This window comes from Lathamus discolor, chromosome 6 (genome assembly GCF_037157495.1).
Source record: "Lathamus discolor isolate bLatDis1 chromosome 6, bLatDis1.hap1, whole genome shotgun sequence".
Taxonomy (NCBI): domain Eukaryota; kingdom Metazoa; phylum Chordata; class Aves; order Psittaciformes; family Psittacidae; genus Lathamus; species Lathamus discolor.
In genome coordinates this window covers 74,957,179-74,975,899 of record NC_088889.1, presented here as the reverse complement: position 1 = coordinate 74,975,899, position 18,721 = coordinate 74,957,179, and the positions used below count along the sequence as shown (strand labels likewise).

General features: G+C 36.6%; 1 protein-coding gene across 13 annotated transcripts in view; it reads right to left on the bottom strand.

The window, feature by feature from the left end:
- The window catches only part of SNX29 (sorting nexin 29), a 172,700-nt gene that overhangs the window by 150,823 nt on the left and 3,156 nt on the right, over nucleotides 1–18,721 (bottom strand). For all 13 annotated transcript variants that reach the window (XR_010613610.1, XR_010613608.1, XR_010613609.1 and 10 more), the window contains exons 2-11: nucleotides 17,502–17,566; nucleotides 16,606–16,658; nucleotides 13,910–14,034; nucleotides 12,833–13,013; nucleotides 11,702–11,772; nucleotides 10,606–10,854; nucleotides 8,319–8,688; nucleotides 7,532–7,650; nucleotides 4,782–4,860; nucleotides 4,203–4,285 (exon numbers count right to left, since the gene is read on the bottom strand). Coding sequence is in view for 8 of the 13 variants with exons in the window: in XM_065683773.1 (XP_065539845.1) it covers nucleotides 4,203–4,285; nucleotides 4,782–4,860; nucleotides 7,532–7,650; nucleotides 8,319–8,688; nucleotides 10,606–10,854; nucleotides 11,702–11,772; nucleotides 12,833–13,013; nucleotides 13,910–14,034; nucleotides 16,606–16,658; nucleotides 17,502–17,566 (1,395 nt within the window). In the remaining 5 variants the exon portion in view is untranslated. The remainder of the gene's footprint in view (nucleotides 1–4,202; nucleotides 4,286–4,781; nucleotides 4,861–7,531; nucleotides 7,651–8,318; nucleotides 8,689–10,605; nucleotides 10,855–11,701; nucleotides 11,773–12,832; nucleotides 13,014–13,909; nucleotides 14,035–16,605; nucleotides 16,659–17,501; nucleotides 17,567–18,721) is intronic.

Sequence of the window (18,721 nt, the reverse complement as noted above, 5' to 3'; positions counted from 1 at the left end):
TCAGATCTACCAGAACATTCAGTTCCTCAGCTTTTGTCTATGTTGTACTTGCCTCTCAGATGAGTGTATGATCATAACCTATTTTTTCAGCAGACTTATGTCTCATTCATTGTGTACATTAGAAAAAGGAATAAATAAATAAAACCTTAAAAATCAGTGTTGTGGCAGCAACCAGACATTGGGTATTTTTTTTTTACTTCTGCACTTTGCAAACTCAATCTTTCTCCTCCTCCTTTCTAAGTAACAGTGAGAGGATGGCCAGGTCAACCCACTTCAGAAAACTCATGTTAAGAGTGTATGTCCTATTTCTGAACTGCTTTGTGCTTGATGTCATTTACAGTCTGTAAAGTAACACTAATGGAAAGAGCTATACTACTGCTATTAACAATCAGCATTCAATACCAGCATATTTCAAAATTCAAGTGATGAGTTTCAGAAAGACAAGATACAAGAAGGTTACTTGTAGAGTCTTGAAAATTGTGTCATCTTAAGAGTTACTTTTGCAACAACTTCCATGTGCAAACCAGGTCTTTTTTATGGTTTGTTTTTTTTTTTTTACTGATAAAGAATGAAGGAATACACAAATTAAATCATTTATATTAAACTTCACTTTTTAAAACCCCAAAAACTGTCTATTGCTGAAATTAATCTGAAGTGCCTAATTGCTAATAAAGCAAATATTTCCTCTAAAACCTTTTTTAATTTCCTTGCATACTACATGCAAAAGTCTAACTCCTAGAAAACTTTTGTAATGTCACATTCAGAGCATGAAATACATAGAGAAGTGCCATGCTTTAAGAAACACCTGCCAACTTAACCAGCAACCTCCAGAAAAGTCCTAAGTTTAACAGCTCTTCTGCTGTTAAGATTGGAAAAGTCTGATTTGCAATCACCTGTTATGAAGACTGAGCTGCAAGTGAAATCATCTCTCTTGTACACAAGGTCATGCAGCACTCCCCTGCAATCCTGCAGATGGAATAGCAGGGTGGGCTGGGAACAGGATACAGGAATGACTTTTTGGGTTTATTTTCTACAGTGCAAATTTACACAGATATTTTCAGAAACAAATAAACTTCCACCAGATGATCTACATCTTAAATCAGAAGTCTGACCTTTAAAGACATGCTCCCTAAGCTGCCTGTGTGAACACTGGATATTAAGGGTTTATTTGGGGCCCCAAGATTCTGCAAATATTATCCTGTCATGTTACTACTATTAAGGCAAATCATAGTATGAAACAAATTAGACAACACAGATCCGGCATTGTACTGTTTAGTAGGGTCCTGATGAAAAATAGAAGTCCATAAGATGAACTGCAGCTTTTTTCTCAGTGATTAAATTTATACACCCTCTTTCCACAGTTCTCTTTCAGAGAAGTCACAGGAATTTAGTAGCTGTCAGTAAGTGGTGGCAACCAAGTTACAAAACACGTCAGAAGCTATTTAGAGGACAAAGTACAAAAAACATACACCTTATTTACCTACGTACCAAGATCAAAATATGATATATAGGTTTCACTATCCAGCAAAGCTATTCAGTGATCATGAAAAAACTGGGGGCTTTTTCCAGAACATATGAAAAAATGGAGAATGATGTACAACACTACACCCTTTGCTAACCTTTGTGGTGAAACCCAACTTTTAAAATTGAAGGAAATTATAGTGGAAAAACTAAGTTCCCACTTACTTACTAAAACCAGCACTATAGTCAAAGAACCTTGTCCAGAAGGACACAAGTAGCATCCTTCTAAAATTAAAGTCTTGGAACTTCCCTTTTTTCCACTGCAAAAAACAAAATTGAGAGACTTGTGCTGGTAGGATGGATTATTCTGATGGTGTAAAAAAGTGCTGAAAATACAATCTTCCAATGACAGTAACTGGAGAAGACAAAGTTGCTTGTGATTCAAGTATGACAAGGTAAATGCAATGTTTTAAAAACTGGAAAATGACGTCATGGAATAGGCACATAAATACAAAACTTCTGACAAACTTGTTAATAAAACTGGTTATAATACAGAACAATCTGTAAAGTAGGGTGAGGTTTCAAAGGATGTCTTCGATACTCAGTGGAACCCTAACTCTGTAGATGAGGATTCTCTCCAGTGGTATTAGTATTTTTTGAGCTCTATCTCCTGCCAAGTTGACCTCTACATGACAAATGTGTTGACGTAAAGTCAGGAAGATCATTCAAAATGGCAGAAATTCTAAATTACAGCTTCTCAGAACACAATTTTCTGGCCTGCATGTCAAAAGAACCAAGCAAGGGTTAGTACTGTGCTAGTAAGTTGGAAAGAAAGGAGGAAAAGAATAGATTAAACACCCAAAATTTCATTTCAGGCATTGTCTGCAGAAGCAAGAAGCACAAAAATCCACTCACTGGAGACTCACAGCTTTCCTCCCTGCACTATTGCACTCCATTTTTCTTCTCTGATGTGTTAGATTTAGTTGCTATGCAACCAGTCTCTAAGCCTCACCATTTAATAATTCTTCTGCTAATTGCAATAGAAAAAAACAGCTTCAGTATCTGGCTTTGTCACAGCACTGAATTCCTGCCGCTCAGGGGATCTGCAACCAGTAACAATGAACTTGAGAAAGACATTATTATTGAATGTATCTGGGATCAGGTGCTTTAAAGGCATTAACTTACATGAACAGTCAGCTGAATTTTGGTTCTGATGACAATTAGATTATTTACTAAGCATTTCACTGGTTTTGGAATTGTTTTCACATACTCCCCCCCTTCCTCCCACCAAAGCCTTCTCTGAAATGGGAAACTGATGGTAGCATGCATGCTTCTGTTGATCCTGTGGCTCTTTTCATTTAGAAATTGCTAAGTATCAAGAATTGAAAATCACAAGATTTACTTTCTATTTTATAGCTGTCAACTACACATAGGAACTGAGCAACTAAAGGAGACCAATTGCGGCCCCTGCTGGTACTTACTACACCGACAAACAACAGCAATATAGAGTGCAGTAAAATCAGAAACTTTGTTAGTAAAATTTTATTACTCAGAAAAAAATAAAATTATGTAAAAACGAAAGGATATTGCAGTAATAATATGAGCAGAGAATATCCAAGTGACCAAAGTATCACAGTAACTATCAACAATCTACACATCTACAACATTCAACTATGTCACTTAAAAGTCTCAAACTAGCTATTCCCCTTTGTAAAGTACCTGGTAATGCTCTGTCAGCAGACCCAGGCCAGAGCCTGAAACAGTACCCAAAGAAAGTGCATGGTCTACCTCCTTTAACACACATTGACATAGATATCATTTGAACACGACATCAGAACATGAGATTACAGTATTTTGAGGGTTCATTCATTCTGACGATTTCATAAATCAATTTCAGAAAACAATCCTGGCTGCACCACTTCTACATTCCCGAATGTCATAATTTGAAACTGTACATATTTAAATTAAGAAAAAGGAACACACATACCCCAGAGGTTTAGGAACAAAGTCATATCCACCAGTTCATTTACAAATTTCCTGTACAGTGAGGAAAATAAAACCATACTGGCTTACATGCTAGTCAGCTTAAGAACTAAATCTTTCTTCTACAAGTTTTTGTGAAGAAAAAAAAGCCTAAAAATGGGGTAAACAAACTGCCTGTGCTTCTACTAATACCCTTCTACAGCAAAGGCTATCTCATCCTGTGCAGCTCAACTCTTAACACCACTGAAAATATGACTGTACACCAACCTTAATCTTAACTGAACTTTGATTATGAAAGCCCATATTTATGTTTGCAGCAGATTTCCATATCAAAACCACATACTGAGTGTACACAGACGGAGTTCTGGGTTTGTTGGTTTCAGGCTTTTTTCTAAGCATTAATGAAAGCAGGCAAAATGAGCAAGATCAGATCAGAACCAACCAGAGCTTGCAGAGATCTAAAGATGTTACTGGAATTAAATCATTATTGTTCATTTAAGTACTCAAGCCACATCTAGTATAAGGATGACATCAACTTTTCTGGAGAAAGAGAACCTAACGTCACACCAGTTGCAATAAACAATAACCTGGGATCTGCCAATTCAAGAACCATTTTAGAGCACTCATTTCTAATATGGCCAGCGTATCAGGAATGAAGTGCTGTATGCCTCTCTGAACAGATCTTACTGAAACAAAAATACGTATTGAGAATGACAAAGTTAATTCCAGCAATCTAGATACATCAAGGAAGTACTTACTAATTGTCATGGATTCTGGCACAGTGGCTGAAGGCAACATATTGCTTAAAGTATTCACTTGAGCTGGAGGACTGACTTCCACTCTAGTCATAAAAGTACAATTTCATCAATAAATGAAAATAAAATCCTGAATTCAAAACTTAGAAAAGAATTCCAGAAACTATAATTATCATCATATTCACCCATATTTAATCAACTTTTATTTAATTATCCTTTAACGTATCTGTTGTGAGTCTGATTTAACAATACACACAAAAAAAAATCCACATCAAAAGTCCACAAAGAGTACAGTAAAAAAATAACAAGAATCAACAAAAAACCCTATTTTCAAAGCCAAGATGGTGAGTCTACCTATTACTTGATGTATGTGACTTCAAGATAATAAGGAAAAGTTCAATAAATGAAACTATGCATAAAGGGATACAGGCTTTTGCATTAGTCTTTCCAAACATTTGCAGAAAGTACCTTGAGGAACATTTTGCTTCCCAGCACTGAGTAGCTATGCATTAGGGAACAGTAAAAAGTTGGCAGCTACAGGGTGAAAATTTTTCATTTAAGGAAAACATATATGAAACGTACCTGTAAGGAAGATCAGACCTTCTTGGAACCAGTTCTACTGTATGCACATGTTCATGTCCCTCTCCATTCTCCAAGTTATCTAGAGTAGAATACACAAACATTAGCTTTCTTCAGCTAACAGCACCTAAAAACTAAACCAAAAACAAAACCAGAAGGAAGGTAGTTAAATTTGTAACTATCAATACTCATCTTTACTAAAGCTTTCAAGCACTTTAAATTCTTTCTCCAAGGTTGGCTTCTGCACATTCACCCCAAATGCCAGCAGGATTGTAAAGTCCCTTAGGAACACAGTTTCAATTTGGAAAAGAAGTAGTATTGCACAATTCCCAAGTTTTAACTTGGATGTACATTTTACACTGAAAACAATGCTGCAAAGCTATGAAGTGACTCCTTACTGAAGTGATTTTTGCAAGTCTCAGGAGCTTAACCACTACATGGCATCTGACACTCATTACAAATCTGTTTGTGATTTGCAGGAAAAGGATTTGTGGTTAGTCCCCCATACGTTAAAACCTGCACAGACACCAGTCCTTTATGCATTCCCTACAGAGCACCACACTTTTCCCTGGCTCTTTAAGCCCAGGTACCAAACATCAGGAATCAGACAGATGAGATATCTTTTTTAAAAGCATGGATAATATGCATCCGTCCACAGATTCAAAACTGTCAGGATCAAAGCATACACATCACTGGGCCTGTTATTAAGGTAGCTCAGGTGGAAAGAAACAAAAACCACATTTCACTGACGTTTCCTGCATCTTACTATTTAAGGGTTACAAAGTTACCACAAAACTATCCTAAAAGCATGAGCTAAAACAGCCCAGAATATAAAAATCAGGAATTAAAGGGAAAAAGCTTATGTGAGTTCCCACTCCACAATACAGCCACCCCCAGAAACAGGAACATTTACTTGTATTCCAGATTTCAAACCGTTGCAATCAGCAAACCCTTATAAATCTATGGACCTTTTCTAACTGTTTCTGCATAATATTTAATACAGTGCCACAAACTACATGTTTTCTACATCCAATCCTTCACAAACTGGAAAAGGAAAATTGAAGTACAAAAGTGGAAGTACAAAAAAGAAGTAGAAAAGAAAATGTATTTTCTATTTTTTTGATCCACTGGCATTTTTGAAGAGGTATATGTACAGCAGAGAGCAGCACAGCATTATGTGACAATTCACATTATTTTCATCACCAATCTTACAGGACTGAATTACACTTTTTCTATTAACAGTCCATTTAAACTCTGAGCATATATAACACATGCAAAAAATGTGAAATATCTTATAATTAAAATATTATTCTAATACCAATAAGACATTCTTAAGTAGTTCCTGAAATAAGAATACATAGCCAAAGTTTGATAAAAGCGATGTTCTTATGAACAGCTAGCAAAATGTTAACTGGAGAAGGTGGGTGTGGGGAATGGTGGAAGTTTTTTGTTTGTCTTTGGTAGCAATACAGATGCTGTAAAAGCACCAGCTCTTCTTTTCCATACCTTTGACTATCTTCATTGATTGCTTTAAGATTTTCACCAAATGGTCCACATCATTCTTGAAGTGCAATACCTCAAACTGCATCATCAGAGGCAACTGAGCATTGATTTACAAATGACACTTTCATTTATGCATGTCTGTATGAAGTGTGGGAAGCACATCACTGCTAATTCACTGCCAGCTTGTGACCCACTGTAATTAGTGGGTCTCCTGCAGAAAACAACTAGAGGATGCTGGTGGATGAAATACACATATGAGGCAGCAATTGGCACTCACAGCTCCAGAAGCCAATCCTACCCTGTGCTAAGCAAAAAATGAAGCATGGCTGAGGTCTCTGCGTCCGTGAACATGCTGCAAAGGCTGGAGCAGCTCTGCTCTGGAGACAGGCTGAGAGAGCTGGGCTTGTTCCGCCTGAAAAAAGAGATGAGTCTGGGGAGACCTTACCATGGCCTTTCAGTACTTTAAGAGGGCCTGTAAGATGGACAGAGACATTTTACCACAGCCTGCAGTGACAGGACTAGGCGGAATGGTTTTAAACTAACAGAAGGGAGACAGAGATGAGCTCGTAGGCACAAGTTCTTCCCTGTGAAGGTGCTGAGGCACTGGCACAGGGTGCCCAGAGAAGCTGTGGCTGCCCAATCCATGGCAGCATTCAAGGCCAGGTTGGATGGGGCTTGGAGTAACCTGTTCTACAGGAAGGTGTCCCTGCCTGTGGCAGGGGGTTGGAACTGGGTGAGCTTTAAGGTCCCTTCCAACCCAAACCATTCCATGATTCCCACATCCTTTTCCAAAGATGTATTTCCTAGCCAATCATTCATCATCCTGTATATAAACAGGTAACAGCTTCTATTGAACTGCATCCAATATTAGATACTTTCTCCAATCTGACAAGATTAATTTGAATTCCAAGTCTCAAAACACATTTGCATCTTATTCCACCTTAGTGATATCTAGAAAACAAGTAAGGACACTTTTTATTCAACCATGCTAAACATTAGTAAAATACCACACAAGACCGCACCTTAATCCCAACAAAATTCTGGTTTATTTTGACACTGACAAATCCTCAACTAAATATCTACTTCAATGAAGAACTCTGATTCAGATCTAGAATAAGCTTTAATTGAACCTCCCATCTCAGCTGTGCAATATATCCTATGCCCTTACAATTCCATTATTTCTTACCATTATCCCATATTAAACATTCTGTTATAAAGTTTGCTGGAATTTGGTAAATTAAAATATGTACCTGTTTGGGAGTAAGAGCCAACAGCACTGACAGGAAATAGAACATCTGAGTCATCGTTCAGGACCTGCAGAGGACTCCAACTGCATATCTGAGAGTTGCATGTGCCTAGTTCATGAGGCCTAGATTTAAAACAAACCAACAGAACAACCTGTTTATACAGTCAGTATTCATGTCCACAATGCTTGGATTTCTTTCAGAGATATCACTGCCAGAAAAATCTTTATTTCAATCTACCTGCCAATTTCTTGTTTCAGAAAAACTCATTCAAGATCAGATTATTTCAAAGATGAGACAGGAAGTTCTTTTTCTCCACAGGGATTTGTGTGTGAGAAATAGAGAGGTCATCCTAGTAGCTAAAGTTATTTCTTTTTCCCTCATTTTTGTTTTGTCTTGTCTTGTTTAATTATCTGCTCTGATGATAACAGGCTTACTTTGTCCAAAATACGTGGGTTTACTGTGAAGCCAAAACAGAACTGATAACCGTACTAAGGACATTTCAAATAGGCCAGAATTATAGCATGGGTATATGATGCAACAATTTCAACAACTAAGAATTTCAACGAGAACAAGTCTGAAACCAAGAGAGTTTGGTTTTCAGTGGAACTTAGAAGCAAAGTACCATCACCACAGTGCCCAAATGGTTTACGCAAGGGGAAAGAAGATAAAGGAAGGGGTGAAGGTGTGTGAGAAAACCTATAGTTCAGTCACACAGATTCGCCAGTACTCATGGAGGAAGGAGGAAGGGAGTGGGGAAGGCCTGGAAAATGGCTCCTGCAACATTACTTACTTTTCAGAAGCTTCTGTTTCCCCTTCTGTGTCTTTATTTCCTAACGATTTTCCATACAGCTCATCTTCATCGGCATCTTCATCATCAATGCTCTTCACGTCTAGTTTCTGGTATTCATATTCTCCATTCAGGAACACTGAATTGCTCTTCCACGAATGGTTACTTTCACTCCCATTCAAACTCTTCCCAAGAATGCTTTCAGATGAGGGTGATGCAAAAACTGAAGGTCTGTCTACACTCTCCTCTGAACTTTCCCCTGTAATCAGAGTCTTTGTTGCATCCCCCAAATTGTGGTCATCTTCCTCTTCATCAAATGAGATAATATTAGTCACTCTCTTCTTCTTTTTTCTGTCCTTTTTACATTTCAAATCTAGTAGCAATATAAAGGTTTACATAATTTAGAAAGAGAAACAATGCAATATACTTGTTTTCTTCTTCTAAAATAAGAAAAAGCCTCTTAGATCTATGAGGCCTTTCATTATCTTTCCATACACATCAGCTTTTAAGTCTCTAACTACCATCTTTATTTAATATGCCTTACGTAATTCAGATTCTAGAAGACATCTTAGAAGTGCATTCCGAACAGCATTCCATTAGAATGGGGAAAAATTTCAACAAGCTTATAAAATTACATTTAAAATTGTAGTTGGCTTGCTGTCCCTTTCTCCCAAGGAATATGGCTAGTGTATATTGAAAAGTCTGAGTACACAATACAGAAAACACAAAACTTCTGCAAATAAGAAATTAAAAAGAACAAATTCACAAGACAAAATCCAACCAGTCTGCAATCAAACAAAGATATTTTTTGCCTGTATTTTGGAAACTGAGCAGTCAAGTCTTCAGAAAAAGAAACTGAACTTGATCCCTCAATGGGTAATTGGCTCTTGCTCTGGAAATACACTGAAATCATCTCAAATACATCACACCTATGCCTTGACAGCACTCACTTTTGAATGATTACCTCTCCACACTGATTCTGATGTGCACACAAGGCTGAACGGTCTTGCAAAGTTGAAGCCCTCTAAGAAATACCAGAAACGTACTCACCAAGCAACTCATATTGGGACTCAACTGTTTTAATTCAAGTCCAGCTGTTATATATCCACAAAACATATTAACGTATTTCTAAGAGTTAAAGGATGTTCAAACCCATTCTGGATGCAAACAGAAATCCAGCAAAGACATAGACTTTGATGAGAACATCTGACTTGCTCTAGCATGTAACATATAATGGCATTTGAACAAACCCAATGTTTTTAAAGTGACCTTTTATTGTAAGCTGTACATTACATGTATTGTATCCACATGGACTGTACACATAAGGTACATTATGTTGTAGAGCCATGTGCAGAATACTGTCAATTATTCTGTTGTTTCATCTTGCAAGCCTTTTTTATACTTACCAAGTTATACCAAGTCAAGCATTAGCTACTATTTTATGCTCACTTAAAGTGGGAAACAACAAAAGCTTTACCACAAGTTTGTTTTGAGACAAAGTCTCCTTTAAATACCAACAAGAAATAGATTTTATCTCAAGTTCTGTTCCTAGCAGACAGCATTCTCATGTGGCGTTCCCCCTTTTTTCTCAAAACAATTTAAAGCCTAAACTTAAACCTTGCTTCCCAATGGAAAAACACTCAGTACCTTAATAAAGCAAAATATTCCTTCAGCTCAGCTTCTGGAAATAAAGATGATAAAATATTCCTCTGCTATTTTTGGAAATGAAAATGTATAATGAATGCCACATTTTCATTAATTATAAAAGATTAAGACTTACTTTGGGTCTTTGTTAGTAACTAACACCCTACAAACTGGTTGCAACACTAACATATTTAAAAGTAGAAAGTGTGTAAGTTTTCATTTGTGGTAATTACCTGCTTCATAGAGAAATTCAGACTGTAAACATGGGTGCTGCTTGAAGAAGATTCTAAGCTATTATTTTTATCTGATATATACAAACAGATATATAGCAGTGCATTTCTGAATGATAAAAGTGCCAAAAGAAAACACAATAATGAAAAATCATGACACGAGAAACTGCAAGGCATTATCTCATTAATAAGAAATTGAAATTCAGGTCGCAAGCAAAGCACTTTACCAATGATATAGTTTAGCTTCCCTCTCACAGTGACACAAGAGAGATAAAACACTCAAATACTTCTCATGTGTAATGCACTTCAGGTTTTTGTTCCATAATCGTGCATGAAATTTAACCGGAAAAGTTATTTTAACACACTTGAGAATTTTGTAAGTTGCTAAATGAGACAAACATTGCAAAAATGCTTACCAGTATTTACACTCTTTGAGAGAACAGGAAGTGGGTCAGTGTCCTGATCAGGTTTTATCAGAATCGAGACAGCAGATGATGCTGTGATCTCTCTAAGAAGGCTGCTAACACCCTGGGTGGATTCTTTCAACAATGAGGTCACATTCTGCGTTGATTCCTTTAACAAATCAGACACGGTGGGTGTGCATTTGCTCTGCCCATTTAAATCTTTATTGTCAATGTTGATTGCAAAAAGAATGGAGTTCAGACCTGCAGAGAAAAGAAAGGGAAAAATAAGACCAAAAGCTCACTATATACTTCATACAAAAGTTATGAAGATAGAACCTAAGAATTAACAAAGCTATAACATGTAAAACATTTCTTCCCCAAATTTCCCACAGCTCATCATGCACGAATTCTTATTCTGTCATGTACCATTAATTCTTTTTTAGATCATATTCAAGCTGATGCCATCAGTTCTGAATTTATCTTGATGGCTGTTCAGCTGCACATTAAATAAGCAGTAAGTACTGTGAACACATTTATTTATAATCTTCTTTTTAAACTCATTTCACTGCAACTTAAGTATTTGTTGGTTCCTAAACTCTATTAACAAAAACTTACATGAACCCTACCTTGCAGAATGCAGCATGTGACCACATATCTGAGACAAAGGGGTGTACATGGTAATAATACATCATTTCTGTGGTCAATTCTCTGTTATTATTCCTACTCTTATTCTCCTTTCATGTATTTACCTATAATTTGGGTCTTACTACAGTAAGTCTATCATTGCTACCTTCTAGTCAGGAATAACCCTTTTTGTTTTCTCGTAATTGCACTAGGTTTCTAAAAGAAGCTAGCCTTGACTGATGAAGTTAGAAAACTTGTGTGAAAGGCTTTTGAACTGTAGGAAGGACAGATCCAGTATTTTAACAGTTCATCAATTCATAGCATAAACTAGCAATTCACCCTGAATGTGCATCTGACACACATTCTCCACGTAAGCAAAGAGAACTTGAGAGAAGCTCCCCACAACCAGAAACAGATATAACATTCCAAAATTTCATTTTGGAATGTTTTTTGAAGAACAGTAGCATTTTAGAGAAAGTCTTACCAGCTGCCATGGTAGGAATCATACTAGAACGTTCTTCATCCATCATAAATGACCAGTCTTCATAGAAGACACTACAATTTGAAACAGAAAATAAGAGAATATGCAGTCCGGTATTAACATACTTTCCACTTCTAAAAGACATGAAAACTCTGAAAAATAAGTATGAGTACCCCACTAGATTAAATTATATGTCCTGGAGTCCTGAAATAGAGCAAACTGAACAGTTATCAAAGACCTGCTACATAGTATTTCACTTTTATCTCTGCATTTCTACATAGGCAAAACAGCCACAAAGGGCAAGGAGGTTCATTGTACATTAGCAGTCACAATATTTCTCTACACCTATTGCTGTACTGCATATATAAGTTTTAAATAACTAGAGTTGACTGTAATTAGTAAGCCAAATGGAAAGAATGGATTTCTGCTGAATCCACTGGACTTGATCAAACTCATCAAAAAAGGAAGCTACCCCAACTTTTCAAAAAGAAGCTGAAGATGTACCAGTGAAAAGGTGGGACTCAGTTAATTGTGAACTAAAGTGCATTTCACATATCCAAAGTACCTTAAGATTTCACAATGCATAGTAAGTTACTCTCAGTAACTCTGTACAAATAGGTTCACAAACCAGTACAAAACCAGTTCCAAGTGATCTGCAATAGTAGCTACCTATTGCTGGACTGCTTTTCAATTACAAGATAAGCATCTCCAAAAGGCCCCAGGCAATTGACATTGATGAACTGCTAAGATCAAGGCTGCAACTGTGTGCAGTGTTAACAGCAAGAAACGGGCACCTCAAAGCCTGGTGTCAAGGTCTCAGTGAGAAATACTGTTGAAAGAATGGGAAAGGGAGTTATGAAAGAGGATGGCAATTAAGATGAGGATAGAAGCATACATTCTCATGCTAGAATGAAGCCAGTTTCTGGTCACATGTTGATATAGGCACAAGCCACTATTTAATAGCTGTTAAAATTTCAAAAATGAACAAAATGTAAGTATAAGATTAAGTGGGTTTGCTGCCACAGCAATTAATACACTGTATTAGTATGGCTGTATTTTTTGGTCGGTTGTTTTAATCTCAGTACTTCATTTGTCCATACATTTCCTACATTACAAAGATATCAAATACAGTACCCAAGTCGATTCTTATCTGCCAGCAGCATATGAACATATCTTTCCAGGGAATGCTCATTTAATGCACAGCGCAACCAGGCCCGGCCTCTACCAATGTCTGTGGTAATTGTCTTTAGAGAGTAAAAGCGCTGCAGTTCATGCTTATTCAGAACTTCTTTCACATAGTACCAGAACACTGGCTCTGGAATAAAATAAGTAAAAATAATAATAATTAAAAACACATCAAAAAACTAACATTTGAATGCATTTACATGCAATTTTCCAAAAACAGCAGGTAATGGTATACAACTTTGAACAAAGGTGAATCATTCAGCATCTTCATACAACTCAACAGTTAAATAGGTTATTTATTTCTACAGAACTTGGGCTATTTAAGCACTTAGAACTTTTCACCTCACTGAAAAACACACACACATTAACATTAAACTCTTACATCTTTAAACTGAATTCACATTTAAAGCACATTCAAACTAGTATGTCACCCATAGAGCAGGTTCTAAAGTTCAGCTGGGAATGTACTAGGAAAAGTAAAAGAATTCTTTAGAATTCTATCTTGCTGCTGATGGCGAAATGTTGGAAGCTAGGACCAAAAGAAGAGGTAGCTCCAGAATTTACAGACATGAAAATGACAAATTCATGTTACCTTAAAAAAAAAAATGTGTTACATTTAAAAGGCAACAACACCCCTTTCTACCAATATACTTTCCTTGCCCTGTTCCCAAATATTGATAAAAAGGGGGTTTTGCAGTTGCCTCAACTTTCTCAGTTGGAGCTAACAAAAATCTACCTCAATAACTGTAAATGTTTTATCCCTATCAGAATTCAAGATATTTGCCAAAGATGCTATTCATGATGGAACTGTAGGAAGTGCAGATTTCCAAACACCAACATTTCTAGAGAAGCTTGGTATGAAAATTACAACACAATTAAGAAAGCAATAACCACTTTCACTGCTTATTGAGAGTCTAAGTGTTAAGCATGCTACCAGCAGACTGCAGACCTAAAACTTCCATTGGAAACTGCATCACTTGCACTTATCAACTGCTTAAAATAGAATCATTAAGATTAACTAATTACCTGTTTCAGTTTTACTGGAGAAACCTGCTGCCTGTTTGATGGCTGCTGCTGTTAATGCTAGTCCTCGACTCCTCCTCAGACCATGCTGAAATACAGCTTCAAACTGAGCACACAAACAAGTGACTCTGTAACAGAAATTGTAAAGAAGTCTTGTGAAAAGAACAATCAACTATGTTTCTACAAAGCACATTTATTCCAAATCTCTGAATGTAAAGGTGAACATTCAGTGAAAGACATCTTGTATGCTCTAATCTCATTATCTGCAAACAGTATAATCTACTTATACCCAACGCCTTGTTATGACATTCATTCAAGGCCACGTTGAACAGAGCCTTGGGCAACATGGTCTAAAGTGAGGCATCCCTGCCCATGGCAATTGGGGCTGGAACTGGATGATCTTAAGGTCTTTTCCAACCCAAACCATTCTATAACTATCCAAAGCTGGGGCACAAATGACTTTCAGAAGAATTGGCAATCAATTTGAGAAATCATCCTGCTATAGTGATTGTTAGTCACACCATTTCAGCTTCAGATTTCATGCAATTACATTTTCATAAATACCCGTCATGCTACACATGCAATGAATGTTTTTTCTGAAAATATGCTGTAACTTCCTATGCAATTAATAGACAATTTTATTAATTTGCATTAGTACTCCATAATTCAAGCCTAGGAAACAAGCATACATTTTAATATCCTTCAGAAATCCCAGGCACAGGAAAAAAAAGATTTTTCTGGAGACGTGTTGAATCTTCAAGTTTTGATGCTGTTCTCTACGATACTATAAATCTCCTGATTTTTTTTTTTTTAACATAACCCAGTTAATAAATCAGTTTTCACACAACTAGAAACACTGTAAAAACAGCATAGTTTAGCCTGGCAAAGAAAGAAATACTACTGCAACCTACAGGGAAGAGTAAGGCTTAAGGTGTAACAGACAGGAAGGATATTTGTTTGTCTGAAATACAGAAAATAAATATTACTTTTGGCTATTATATAAACAATACTTAAAACTTAAGCTTTAAGAAAGTTGTCAGCTCACTGCCAAAGCTGATTTCTAAAAGTAACGGCAGATACTTTAAGCCCAAGCAAACGCATAAGAACAGTTGACAAAGTGGCACAGGACTCTGCTCCAGCATTCCACAAGTACAGAGTTCTATTCAGGATCGCAAAAAAGCGGATCATCTCAGGAGAAGTACTGACAGAAACTATATTTACCATAACTGCCCTGGACAGCAGAGCTTTTAACATGTAATGTTTTCCAGTCCATCTATGTTAGGAAACTTTACTTTGTTGGGAAAACTTGACTAATAAAGCACAATATCATTCAAGTACTCAAGATGATTGTGGAGCCCTTGTAATTAAATTTTGCGAAGAAAACTTCTGCTGTCAAAAATGAAAATTCCTGCAGATACTTAATTTTTCAATTCAGAAAAAACAGAACAGAAATTAGGTTATGTGAAAGAGCTCGTGTTATTAAAATCCTGTGTGAACTGCTAACGCCTTTAGCCCGGAGTTCCACACACAGCTAACACACAGGAGCTGCATTACAAGTTACTCCTGAAAGGAGATGGGTTTGCCCTTCTCAGCCCTTGTGGCTTCTTCTTCCTCTTCTGCGCTTCCCATTGCTTCTAGCTGCTTCCCCTCCTTGCAGCAACTCTAGCATTCACCAGATGTTTTACTGATCCAGCTCCCTAAAATGGCAGAATGTTATCCTTTTGCATTATTTCTTCTTTCATTAAATTCATTCAGAGAGGACTGGATGATCACCAGCCGTTGCTCAAAAAGGTGGTGCAAGGAAGTAGTACTGTGGTTGGCAACCTTGAGAAGATACATGAACCTTCCCCACCCCTTCAGTAGCAATGAATTATTACAGTGACTTTCCAGAAGTCAGGAAAACACACCCTTAAACATGTTCTTAAAGACTGAATTAGGAGGGGATTGAAGATAATTTTATATGTAATCTATAAATGGTCAACAGAGAACTAACTTCTTCCCAAAAGGCAGAGTCAAATTTCAAGGACATAAGAAAAACTACAACAAACAACTGCATTGCATCCTGGATTTATCTTTACCCAAGGTTCTTCGACAGGACAGGTTCTGAGATAGACTCAATAGGATACAGAACACACTGCTATTTCTGTCAGTCATCTTCTTGAAAATCGTAGAAACCAATATGCCATATCCAACAACAAATGTAATTAATAGGAATTAAATGACATTTTTTTTTACTTACTTTGACTTGACTTTTTTACTTTAATAAAAAGGAGCAAATTCTTATACAGAAAAGGAAGAAAAATAGGATTATAACATGTCACAAATTAAAAAAAATACGGACGACAATATCCTTAGTGACTATGTGTTAAACACACTTGACAATTAAGTGTCAGGCTTCATAAAACACAGGTGTATTGGTAGTAAATGTGCATTCATTTTAAACAAGGTTTCACAGGTCAGTTCTCCCAATGTCATGTTCTGACCTTAGGGTCCAAGGCTTTGGCATGAAGTCTGCAGCCATTGAAACAGTTGCAGCCTCAGACAGAAGCATACCCTGTGTTAAGCTATCAAATTTTTAAGAAGATGAAAAAATTCAGAGTCCCATGTTGGTAGAAACAGGGTTTTTTGAGGGTGTCAGAAATTTCGTGCCAGTACAATACATAATCTAAGCATGTCGAAAGTTTCTCAGACTATTTTACCTGCTATCAGAGTCTGAAGCAATTTCTTTTCTTCCTCCGAATCGTATTTGACACTGCAATAAACAGATTTTAATAAATTCTTGTTGTACTAACAAACTCAGTATTTCAAAATATCTCCATGTAAAAAACAAAGTCATAACAAAAAACTGAAGCACTACAAAACAATACATTGGCAAAAAAGTGTTTCACAGCATTATGTTCCACTAATGGCCTACTCTTTGGAGTTCTTGCTGTATGCCCTTGCTAGCCAGCACAAAACACCTGTGGGCCTTCAGTATATTTGAGTGAAAATTACTACTTTTGAGTTTTAAATGTACAACACAAAACCAAACATTGCTCCTATTCAGCTCAGCATTACAGTTAGAGAAGGATCATTCTTCATAAAACGTATTACTGGCTTACTTTTCAGGTAGTCTTTTGCCTCCCAAGCTCTCCTAAACTGAATCCAGTCTATGAAATTCTATTTGTTGAGCTTCATCCTGATGTAAGATACACACACACACAAATAAATCCCATCTTTACCTCTATTGTAACCATTCACTAAAATTCTAGTGCAAAGAAAAAAAGCTGCTACTGTAAAACGTACAGTACAATGCAGTACACTACAGTTTAGTTCAGTGGTGTATTACAAATATATATTCTTACATATATTTTGTATTATAAATATATTTATAATAAGTATAAATATCACAAATATAACCTGTCAAGAACAGGAATTTTAAATACTGCATAATAGTTGTTTAGTAGCAGACAAAAACCAACTCAGTAGTACTGTGAGAAATACAAGATTTTTTCTTTGGTAAAAAGGAGGAAAAAAGGGCAAAGACAAGACAGATCCTGCTAGAACTGACAACTTGGAGTAAGCATACTATAAAAATATGTACTGGATGTCTCACCTGTTTAACTGCATCCAGCAGCCGTTCCAGGAGAAACTGTCTTTTAGTGTCATTGTTCTGTGAACCTGAAATTCAACAACATAGTATCAATTTAAAATGAGTATCTTCTTACTGTCAAACCACCTTACTGCAGAAAGAGTTTTTAAGCAGGTGAAACAGGCAGCAAGTGTTATAATAAATCCCTTAAAATTTAACTACCAACATAGTTCTTCCTGATTAATACCTATAAATCTAGTTTGTTACATGAAACTATGCAAGACAATCTTTAACTTCTTAATCACTTTAACGACAGATAGCATGACGCTTTGCTTGTCAGAATATGCTTTATAAACTCCCAAGAATATGTGTAAAATTTATTGTTTAATTAACCTACATCACTTTTATCATTTCTTTATTCTGAACTTGAGTTCAAAATATCCTTCATGAACCTCTTGTGACCTCTCTGGAATTAAAATCACTATTCTTCTTTTCCTCTCAAAGAACATACCATTAATACATGCATAGCCTGAAAGCCAGTTACAAAAACTGCATGAGCAAGTTCCTTCAGATACTGAAAAAGATCAACCACTACACCATCAGCTCTCCAGTAAATAGCAACAAAGTCCAAGATACGCGACTCTTCCTCTTGTTGTCCAACACTTCGAGGTCCCAGTCCCAGAATTCCTTATGTTCATAATCCCATTCAAAGTAGCTTCCACCTAAGCCAGCAGCAAGGGACAGAATTTGTCCTACTGGAATTATTCTGCTTCTATTTAATTTTAAATATTGGATTAGGAGAAGAAAACCCCCACAGTATATCTAAAATGCACAAGTCAGCTGCTAACTAAGCTTCACAATGCTTATTTGGCTGATTTTCCCAGATTTTCAAGAAGTTACACTTCCCATTTTGAGCTCTTACTCAAACTGTGTAGACATGTGATATATGAGGTTTGGTTCTGCTATCAAATATTCAATGCATGCAAACTCAGCTGAAGATGCAGAGTGTTCTAGGCTAGTAAAGGATTGTAGAAACAAACACCACACCAAGTAGGTTTTAACTCCCGAACGACTATGTGAGTTATGCCACTACAAAGATCAGGTTAAATTCATCTAATCCTTACTACTCCACTTTATGCTCCTTCAGAGTTCACAGTTTTATTGAATCACAGTGTTCTTACCATGCAGGCATTGCCAAAAGCAGACACGTGCCTATGAATCTAAATGCCTTATAAATCACATAA